Source organism: Xenopus laevis, chromosome 1S (assembly GCF_017654675.1).
Source record: "Xenopus laevis strain J_2021 chromosome 1S, Xenopus_laevis_v10.1, whole genome shotgun sequence".
Lineage (NCBI taxonomy): Eukaryota > Metazoa > Chordata > Amphibia > Anura > Pipidae > Xenopus > Xenopus laevis.
Window position 1 is genome coordinate 92,846,463 of NC_054372.1, and position 11,804 is coordinate 92,858,266.

General features: G+C 37.4%; 1 protein-coding gene across 1 annotated transcript in view; it reads right to left on the reverse strand.

The window, feature by feature from the left end:
* Positions 1–10,821, reverse strand: part of myo1f.S (myosin IF S homeolog) — a 41,467-nt gene extending 30,646 nt beyond the window's left edge. Inside the window, exons 1-2 of the mRNA XM_018243633.2 lie at positions 10,472–10,821; positions 1,790–1,927 (exon numbers count right to left, since the gene is read on the reverse strand). Coding sequence (XP_018099122.1) covers positions 1,790–1,927; positions 10,472–10,474 — 141 coding nt within the window. The 5' untranslated portion in view covers positions 10,475–10,821. The remainder of the gene's footprint in view (positions 1–1,789; positions 1,928–10,471) is intronic.
* Positions 10,822–11,804: the final 983 nt, after the last annotated feature.

Consider the following 11,804-nt stretch of genomic DNA (forward strand, 5'->3'; position numbering starts at 1 on the left):
ATTTAGCACTAAAATCTTCAATTACCCATAGCAACCTATAAGTGTAGTACTGAATTTTGGATATTCAACAGTAAGCCCATACACACAATGGGTTGACAGATATCTGCCTTTCCATCAATTGCAACTGTGAAGGTGCAAGCCTGGACAACAGCCATCCTGCCATAAAACAATCGTTGCAGCTACAGTAATGTCCTTATAAAAGAGATGCAAATAACCGGATTATGGGATTTCTTTCACAGTGCATCCATTCCTAACATTCTCCCTTGTCTATCTAAGAAGAGATGAACCATCTTCAAGAACAGCTAACATCGACCTGATTGGCTGGGACTGTCTATTCTATACCTTTTAGTTCCTTTGTAAACAAATACCACTTATTTAAAGATCTGACATTAGCCTGGCACCCCAAAATAGAGCAGATCCAACAATAAGCAATTAAATTTACTTAAAGAGATTGTATGTAACAACCTAGTGCTAATTTTTGATGCAATATAGCACCAAGTTTCAAAGGCGATAAACAAACTGAAGGCCAACTCCTCCAACAGAATTCTTTTCATAGCTGAATAAAATGCAAACTGCATTCTGTGTTAGAGTTTACACAACATACTGAAAATTTGCTTAATCCTTCACTTCTCTTTTAATTTTAAGTGTTGACTTCATAGTGACTTTCCTCACAAGTCTCTTTGACATAGACAGCACGGGTGGTATAATCACATTCTGAATGTTTGCTTCATTCTTGAAGCATCATTTCAGTGTCCAAACTAGCCGAGAATTGACCCTAACAAACAGTTTTTAAAGTACAAGTTATGGGATTCATTATCTGGAAACCCCATTATACAGAAAGCTCTGAATTAAGGGAAGGCCATCTCCCATAGACTCAATTTTAAACAAATAATTTTAATTTTTAAAAATGATTTCCTTTTTCTCTGTAATAAAACAGTACCTTGTGTTTGATCTAAACTGCATGAATCCATATTGGAGGAAAAACAATCCTATTGGGTTTATTAAATGTATAATTTATTATTATTTCATTTATTATTTAATCACTCAAATTCATTAGAAATACAATTGTGTGTTGATGAACTGACATGATTTTGAGTGATTAAAAGTTAATTGATAATTATGTTGGCTTGCCTATATGCTTTTAGTTATATTTATATGAACCCCTCAAGTATTAAAATTCTCTTGATACTATATCAAGACAAACTTCATCTCACAGTCAAAGGAAATATTGTATTCTCTTATATGGTCATGTAATAAAGAAAACTCATTCATGACTCAATCCTGGTATACTTCATCTAACAGTAATGCCAAATATCTTCAAACCTCTATTTAAAGATTCCCCTGCTAAACTACATTTTCTACCTAAGAAAAAAGCTAGCACATTTTCCCTTTATAAGATGCCTGTAAAACTACACTGGGATATTCTTTTAGTCCTTTAAATGCTTTACATTATTATTTTATTTAATTATCTAACATAAATTCCAACACGTCTTGAAAGGTTCAAAACATGTATGCACTGGTGTATGCACCAGCCAAACAACAGGTTTTCAATCCATTGAGCTCCTTTAATTGAACTACAACATGGTGCATTCAAGGTTTCAGTTTTGCTGATGTTTTTTACACAGCATAATAAATACCCCCCCCAACCCTTAGTGTTTCACAGTATATTAAATATGCCTTGGTCTTTGCCTTGGTCTTTGATAAACATAAAGAATAATATACAGTTGCCAAAAAAGTGCTCAGGTTCAGTGCTACTGTGATGATGCCCAATAACATTAGGAAAGGATACAAATATATAGTCATCCAAATACCTCTTCTTGAGGTTCTCCACTATGGCATCCTCTGTGATTTTGGATAACAGGACCATATCATCTACTCCACTTTGTTTGACATTCTGGCTTTGCCAGTGGTACCTTTCCTTGCTACCCTATAAAAAGAAAAATAAATATAGAATTTGTGTAAGGGATAATGGATAATTTGGTATAACATTCTTTTCAAAACTTTTTTATTGGTTTACAACAATATATTCAAGTACATTGGTATAACATTCTTTTCATGTGCAGTATATGTATACAATATAATTTGGATTTGGCCAAACCCTGACCTGAATCCGGTGCATCCCTATAAAGAACATTCTACTGCTGGTCAAATAATGTAAATAAATCTTTGGTTGCTATAGGTTAAAGCATAGGGCATATTTATCCAGTGCTAGTAAATAAACCTTACTGTGTATAACTACAGTGCTTTTTAGACCTTGTCACATTCCACTTAAAAGGCTTAACAATACTTCACATATATGAACTTCTAACTGAACTACATGAACTTGTTCTTTTACATGCATCTTGTTCAATTACATGACAGCTAGCCATCAAAAAGGGAACACTACACCAGGATAACTCACTGACTGAGTTGTATGTGTCTTCTGCACTGCATGTACCTGCACTTTTCCTAATTGATAAGCCAGTAAACCAATTCACCATAATAATGAAATCTATCCATTCATGTACATTGCAAAATCCTATGTCTAGGTCGGGGGTCCCCATCCTTTTTTTAACCTTGAGCAATGTTCAGATTTAAAAAGAGTTGGGGAGCAACACAAGCATAAAAAATGTTCTTGGGTGGCAAAATATAAATGCCGTAATTGGTTATTCATGGCCTCTTTGTGCTTTGACAGCCTACAGGAGACTTTATTTGGCAGTACAACTGTTTTTTATGTAACCAAAATGTGCCTTAAAACCAGGAATTAAAAAATAAACATCTGGTTTGAGGCCACTGGAAGCAACATTCAAGGGGTTGGTCAGCAACATGATGATCATGAACAATGGTTGGTGATCACTGATCTATGTATTTACCCACCAAGCAAGATCAATGTCACATCTCATGACATGATGGGGATAACATTGGTGGATGGTCGCAGAATCATTTCCATGGTGAAGAGAAACCCCTTCACAAGAGGCAAACAAGTGAACAACACTCTCCAGGAGGTAGGGGTATCGATATTCAGGTCTACCATAAAGAGAAGACTGCATGAAAGTAAATACAGAGGGTTCACTGCAAGGTACAAGCCACGCATCAAGAATAAAAAGGCTAGTTTGGACTTTGCTAAAAAAAAATATCTTAAAAAGCCAGCACAGTTCTGGAAAAACATTCTTTGGACAGGTGAAATTAAGATCAACCTCTACCAGAATGATGGCAAGAAAAAAGTATGGAGAAGGCGTGGAACAGCTCATGATCCAAAGCATACCACATCATCTATAAAACATGGCAGAGCCAGTGTGATGGCTTGGGTGTGCATGGCTGTCAGTAGCACTGGGACACTAGTGTTTATCCTTCATGTGACACAGGACAGAAGCAGCCGAATGAATTCTGAGGTGTTCAGAGACATACTGTCTGCTCAAATCCAGCTTAATGCAGTCAAATTGATTGGGTGGCGTTTCATAATGACCCAAAACATGCAGCCAAAGCAACCCAGGAGTTTATTAAAACAAAGAAGTGGAATATTCTTGAATGGCCAAGTCATCTGATCTGAACCCAATTGAGCATGCATTTCACTTGTTGAAGACTAAACTTCAGACAGAAAGACCCACAAACAAACAGCAACTGAAATCTGCTACAGTAAAGGCCTGGCAGAGCATTAAAAAGGAGGAAACCCAGAATCTGGTGATGTCCATGATTTCAAGACTTTAGGCTGTCATTGCCAGCAAAATGATTTTCAACCAAGTATTAGAAATGAACATTTTATTTTCAGTTTTTTAATTTGTCCAATTACTTTTGAGCCCCTGAAATGAAGTGATTGTGTTAAAAAAAAGGCTTTAGTTCCTCGCATTTTTATGCAATCTTTTTGTTCAACCCACTGAATTAAAGCTGAAAGTCTGCAGTTCAACTCTACTGAGTTGTTTCATTTAAAATTCATTGTGGTAATGTACAGAACCAAAATTAGAAAAAAATGTTGTCTGTCCAAATATTTATGGACCTAACTGTAGCTGAGCTAAAAACTGGCATCGGGATCAATCAATAATCTCATCTAGACAAGACAATTAGCAGTGCCTTATAAGATATAACTTATTGACTGTCACTGCTGCTAGCTTCAAGTGGAAAGAAAGATGTTATCAGACCAAGAGAATTTCAGTGGGGCAGTGCATAAGGGAGAACAGATTGATATGAATAATGGAATATGTTGATGATAAATATTCCAAGGACGACAACGATACAATGCTTTATTTAAGAAAATAATCTTACAAATATACAATATGAATTAAGACTTCATAATGACCTCTGCAGCCTCCAGCTAAGCCATCGCACCATCCTCTGAACGTCTATTTGAAAGTCAAATTTTTTCCTTTTTTCTTTTTTTTGAGGGCTTTCTTATTCTTATCCTATCGTACGAATTGAGGATTCATACGATTTTCGGATCGTGTGTGGCGTGTGCCGACATCTTTCGTCTGGAGGAGATCGGTCGTTTGGTCGATCGGTCAGGTTTGATTTTGACCCGACCGATCCCGCCGGAGCCCACGGCACATCGTAATCGGATCGTTCGGCCATATGGCCGAACAATCAGATTACCCCCGATATAGCCATGTTTGTTAATGGCATATTGGGGAAAGATCCGCTCGTTTGGCGATGTGGCCAAACGAGCGGATCTTTGCATCTATGGCCACCTTTACAGATAATGCCCAGCTTTCTTATTCTGTAATCTCTTAAAGACCATCAATATCAAGGTCCCTCCTTTCTCTTGTTGACCTAAACAGTTGTTATGTCTCCATACGTGTGCTTATACATCTGAATATATCATTCTAATGTACCAAATTTAGTAACAAAACAAACAAACAGGAAAGAGAAAATAAAAGGGAATGTGACAAACAAAAGTGAAACTGGGTACTCTTTTATAATGCTGGGCCTTCCCTGAAATCAATCAACGTAACTCTGGCTATGTAAAAAAGAACTGTCATGACATATTACCATCAGCATATGTAAAGATTGTTTCTGGGCTTCCTGTTATTGTGTAACATAACATTTGTCATAGAACTAATTGTGGAAGTCTGGGAAAGAGTCATTGTTCCTTTCTAAATCACGCTTATTCTTGCAAATGAAAAAATAAGTTCTCCCCACCGACCCATAACTTCCGTCTCTGCAGATAACCACAGGGGCATGGTTACGACTAAACATGCTCCTGGTGCTGTGTAGCCATGGAGGCAGCCATTCAAGCTATAGGTTACATAGCAGATAACAGATGAGTTCTATAGTATCCCATTGTATTCCATTACACAGCTTATCTGTTATCTGTTAAGTAACCTGTAGCTTTTCTCCTTTTCCAGCTTGAATGGCTACACAGCAGATTATTTATAAACTATAGTAGTCTTTCTAAAGCAAACACATACATTTTACCAGTGCAGTGCCACAGTACATTATATTTTAATTAAAATACTTTCAATGTTTGTTGTTCCTTTAAAGTTTAATGCCCTTAATGTTTAATGAACAATGCACAATTCACAACTGTGTGCATGAATGGAAAATGAATACCTTGTCTTAGGAGCACTGTAATCATGGCCTTCACACACCCAAATGGTAACTATGAGGGTTCCTTAACATTCTGCAGACTGTGCACTTAAGCATTGTACTTCACATATAGCAAGCTACAGGGATGGGTTGACGGCTACACCTCACTACCACCATCCATTGGCATGGCTATTTAACACCTTAGCAGCCATGAACAAACTTTTTTACTGTGAAATTCATGGGAGCAGATTCACCAAAGGGCGACGTGGCCGTCGCTAGCAAAAATTCGCCAGAAATCTCATCCGCAGGGACATTGCCAATTCACTAATAGGTGTATAGGAGAATGCACTAGTGAACGAGACCGTAGCTATTGTTCGTTCACACCCTCACAACGTGAGGCGACTTTTCGCTCAGGCGAACGGTTATTACTTCACGAATTTTACTGAACGTTATCTCTTTCACCTGAGTTTACTTCACCACCTCAGGTGAACTGATAAAACGAAGCTACAACTTCCTCAATCTTATGTCAGTGACATCATATCCTGTATGCCAGAAAGTTGTAGAAAACACTGGCGATTTTTCTTTTTTAAAGCGGGATTGCCTTCAAAAGTCCAAATTATTAAAGACTTATGTGTGAACAAATTTTGTAACTAATTTGAGGGACATGCCACATTTATATTGGGTAGTCTCATGTCTAGAGCATTAGAGGATCTCTTCTGTCTTTATTATGGCTCATTGGACATTTGAAATAAAAATTGGGCACTTAAAACATTTTCACCAACATTACTATTAAAGACACCCATACGACTTTTAGGTACCCGTCCTATTCAAATAAACCTAAGCACAAGAGTGCTAGTTAAGTTTTACTAGGCAGAAATTAACGCTAGCGAAAATTCTCCAGCGTTCGGCTGCTGAGACGCAACTTCACATTTTAGTGAATTAGTGTAGTGGTTTCGAATTTGCTCATGGCAAAATAGCACTGAGTGTGGCGAAGAGATCGCTGGCGAAAATTTGCTCTTTAGTGAATTTGCAGCATGGACTTACCAGCAGCAACATTTTTTTGCTAGAATTTTGCCATGCATGCTTTGCTGTAAAAAAAAATCTTATTATCTGCCCTTTGCTTTTCAGATTCACATCATACACTGAGATAAAAGCATCCCACTATCTATAAGGAGCTGGGTATGGGTTTGGAAAAAGTTGGCAACATTTTTTCTATGAAGAAAAGTTCTAGCCTAGTGGAGAGTAGCTTCTCTAACAAAGTAGGGCAATGTATATGCTATTGCAAAACTAAAACCCCTCATTAGTGATGGGCGAATTCGCTGCAAATTTGCACTAATTCACTGCGAATTTGTGCGATTCGACGCCGGCATATAAATTTGCGAAACGGCAATGAAAATTCGCTGGCGTCAAAAAAAAATGGACGCTGGTGTCCGTATTTTGGATGCTGGTGCATTTTCGATAAAAAACGGACTGCGCCATTTTGTGAATTTTTTGCTGTTTCACGAATTTCGCTCGAAACGGCGCCAATTCGCCCATCACTACCCCTCATTAAATGGACACAGGGGTTAAGCCACTTCACCACTATAACACTTGATAGAAATCCAGTACTTAAAACTGGTGTAGTTTAATCCATCACCAATTATGGGCTGTCCGTGCTTCTTCCATGCCTCCATTGACCACTGCATTTTCTGATGCAGACGACAGGGAGATTGTATAAAGTATATTCCTGCTCTAAAACTAAATGTACTAATTATTGTACTAATTATTTTTCACCATATTTTTGGTCATATAACTTTAGTCATCCGCTACATATGAGTACAAAAGGTACAAATATTTCACTACCGTTTTGAAGAGTTTAAAATGATGGACATAAATGGTCTAGTTCTTTGTATTGGCATAATATATGTTCTGTCATTAGGCGTAGTATTTGTGTTATTTCCTGGACTGTGGGATGCTTTTTAAATGCCCTAGCTGGTGATCTACATTTTGTATTATAATAATTATTTGTTTTAAAGTAATTACTGTAAGTTTTTACGTTTTTCTCTTGTGTCTTCACCAATAAAAAGTGTTATTATCTTTTTGCAAGCCATTTAAAATTCACTAATGCCAGTTGTAATGCTGCTCTGTTTTTTCACAGCTTTTACACAGATGAATAATGACTGGTACTGAACTAGCTGATCTGCTGGCATGGTGAGTGGTCAGGATGCTATGCAGGAGTAGGGTCCCTTACTGCTTTATGTATTCAGAGCATGCCATATGTGTGCTTAGAAGAGCAAAATTCCAATTTTTACATTCTAGCACAGATGACACAATTGCATTCTCCTTGCTAAAAATTCAAGCATGGCTGTGGGAATGAGGGGGGGATGGCATCAGAAAGGCCGCATCAGGTGACACATGGTGAAGAGTCTTCAGCTGTTCCATTGTGTCAGCCTCACAGTGTTGAACAGTCCACAGACATTAAGTAGCTGTAAAAATTACATGTGTTGTTGGAAACTTAAGGTCCCCATACATGGGCCGATAAAAGAAGGCGACAGACATAGTCGGCAGCTTATTGGCCCGTGTGTTGGGCCATCTGACAGGCTACCCCGATCAATATCTGGCCAAAAGTCCGCCAGATCTCGATTGGGCAGGTTAAAAAATCCCATTCCCACGATCCAACTGCCCGTATCAGATGCATCATGATCCGATCGTTGGGCCCTGAGTCACAAGCTGTGACTCAATCTGAAAGCAGCTTTGCTTGCATTTGGCAGTGTTTCATTCAGATTTGGTGAGTGGCACATGGTCCCTTGCAATGCACCCAAACTTGCTAGGAAACATCTGGGTCTCCAATGCAGAATGCATGGTTTACCTTTACGTTAGCTTTTAGTATGTTATAGAATGGCCAATTCTAAGCAACTTATCAATTGATCTTCATTATTTATTTGTTATTGTTTTTGAATTATTTGCCCTTTACTTCTGGCTCTTTCCAGCTTTCAAATTGGGGTCACTGACCCTATTTAAAAATGCTCTGGAAGCATACACGTTTATTGCTATTGCTAGTTTTTATTACTAATCTTACTATATAGGCCCTCTTTTACTCTTATCCCAGTCTCTTATTCAAATCAATTTATGGTTGCTAGGGTCATTTAGACCCCCAGCAACCAGATTAATGAAATAGCAAAATAACTGGAGATCTAATGCAAATACTAAAAAATGAAAACCAATGGCAAATTGTCTCTGAATACCACTCTCTACATCTTACTAAAAGTTAACTCAAAGGTCTACAAGCCCTTACAGCCTACATTTTATATATATATATATATACCATAAGTTGGGCACCACCCAGTTGGCATAATTTGTTTTGCATATGCAGTATTTGCCTTCTTTCCAGATTTCAAATGGGTGTACAGCTTTCAAATGGGGGACTCTAGCATCCAGATTGCTGGAGAGCTGCTGAATATAAAACTAAATAACTGAAAAAACACAAACAAATACAAAATTTAAACTAATTGCAATCTGTCACGCTCTACAAATCTACATCATATCAAAATGTAATTCAAAGGTGTACAACTCCTTTAAATAGAGTGCTGTTACATTAGGCAGTACTATGTATGACTTATTTTTCGATTTAGCCATCTTCTACTAATTTTTCAGTCTGTCATTTAAACTACTGCCATTTTGCTGGGTGAAATGAGACCCTAGCAACCAGACAAAAGATGAAATTTCAAAATGAATAGCTGTTGAAAAAAGTTAATCCAAAACACACACAAATTAATTGTGGTGCATTACCCATTAGGAGCTGTCAGAGAGTGAGTTCTCTACATGGCAGAGGGGCCAGTATGCTATGGGGAGCTACTGGGGCATCTTTGGAGACACAGATCTTCCCTGCTAAAGGGATTTTGTTGCCTGGGGCTGGTACAGAAGCCCAAACATAATGTACAACATTTCTACCCTACTTCTTTATTTTAAAATTCCTTGTCCTTAAATAAATGAGCTTTACAGTGAGTGAATCATCAGCACCCTGACATCCTATAACCACTATAACCTGAAATTGTATTAAGAGGCAGTGTATGAAAAGCAACCATTAATAATGAATGGCCTATCTCTGTGGGTGTGACATATGCAGTGCATAGTGATAATGTAACGGATTTATTGCAAAATATGCTCTTCCTCAAAAGGGTGGTGATATATGACCTGACAGCCAACACTGAGACTTTGCATTTAAGGCAGAGATGAACTGTTTCCTGTTATGAATTGAGTCACAGATTAAATCCGCTAAAGTAAAAATGTTAATGTCAAAATGGTCATAGATTTGTTCTTGTTAGTATAGAAAAACTAAGCAGTGAGGTTATAAAAGCTTTCTTTGACTTCTATGGTAGGATATATTAATTCATTTGGTGTCTGAAGGACTGTAAGATGTGTGGCAAATTCATGCCATTCAATAAAACCTTGCTATAATATAAATACCATCTGAAGACATGGGATAATTCTATATATACTGTATTATTCATATAAAACATTCTATATCTGTCACTTCTTGTCTGTCTATTTATTTATTATCAATAAGTCTATCTATCTATCTATCTATCTATCTATCTATCTATCTATCTATCTATCTATCTATCTTTCTTTCTATCTATCTATCTATCATCTATCTATCTATCTATCTATCTATCTATCTATCTATCATCTATGTCTAAAGGGGGGTACATCAGTTTTGTACTGCATTAATGATGAAGGGAAGCACATCAATTTCACAGTGATGCACAGTGGTTGTATTTATCACATATGACACATACAGCAAAGGTTTAACACAGATTTGTCAGAAAGTCTGCCACTTTCAAAGGGAAATTCAGCGACAGATAATGCAGTTCTCCTTACAAAGACAAAGAGTGTCAATCCTGTACTGTATATTGCACAGCCTCTGCAAACAGTAACCCTCCCTTTATCTGTAAGTGATGTGGGATGAAAGGGTGTCACCCTTCTAGCATCTTACCATTTTCACTAAAATTCAGTCCCTCCTTATGCTGTAGCTTCCAAAATCTGGACCCTCTTCAATAATCCATCATAATCCAGAGAGTGTTTGATGTGGGGTCATTTTTCTTCTCTCCAGTCCTCAGTAGTGAGAAGTTGGTTATTGCAGCAGTTCCTCTCTGTTAAAGCTGCTTACTTCCTTCTTTCTAAGTTTCTCTGCTTGGGGTTGGGTGTGTTTGTGAAGGATGGATAGTAAAGATGAAAGTTGTTGAGGGGGCATAGCCAAGTTATGCTTTTATTCTTTTCATCTTGCTTGAAGGTTTGGTTTCTTAAACATTTGCTCAGTATTTGTTATAAACAGTCACATATGAATTACTCAAAATACAGTTAGAGTCGCATGTATGTAAAAGACAATATTTACTGATATCTATATTTCAGTTTGGTAAAATCCTTTAATAGACCATTTAATATGATATAAACTATCCGTTGGTTAAATATTCATTCTGGTAGTATCGTTTTCCTTTAAGATGAGAGTGTTATATTGAGGCTTTTTTTACTACCAGAGAGCGTGGTTGGAGTAGTGCATTTGCAAATAGAGGGCACCTTAAAGGTAGTTGTGTCGAAATGTGTTCATTGCTCATTGCCCATAGATGAACTTAGCAACACTACTACTTCCGCACCACCACCTCTTGTGAATAACACACAGTGCGTGGGAACCCTAGAGCTACTGCCATTCTCAAAGGTATTGGTTAAATTGGCTACAACTGCATCAAGCGTATCACCAACTTCTGGTGTAATTGCATGTATTGTTAAAATAATGTCTGTTTTTGATTGGACATTTTGGAACACATGAACTGTGGGAACCCTTGAGCAGTGAACTGCTAGCGAAACAGTGTGTTGCTTTCTTGAACAATAAATAGTTAAATTGTGAATCAGAGGCTGGAGTTTTTATTGAAACAACATATAGATATACTGATAAGTAGGCTTCAATATTTCTCAGAAGGCAGAGGGTGCGGTCTATCTCACAGTAGAATCAGAACATTTTATTGCAGAGCCCCTGCAGGCATTGGCAATCTGATATACTGTATGATATACATATAGGGTAAAACGGCTCAATATACGGCTTAACCATTCTCACTATAAGAAATAATTAATAACAAGTCCAATTAGACACAAATGGTGTTTAACAGCTGCTTCCTATTTCAAGCATGAAAGATTCAAATCTCAAAATGTCCACCACTGTGGAAATACATCCCCAAGGTAAGAAATGACTGCACAGATGCAGAAAATAGAATAACAGGGATTTAATCGATTTTCTTGGTGAATCTGACAGTTCTAAACCAGGTGCATCCATG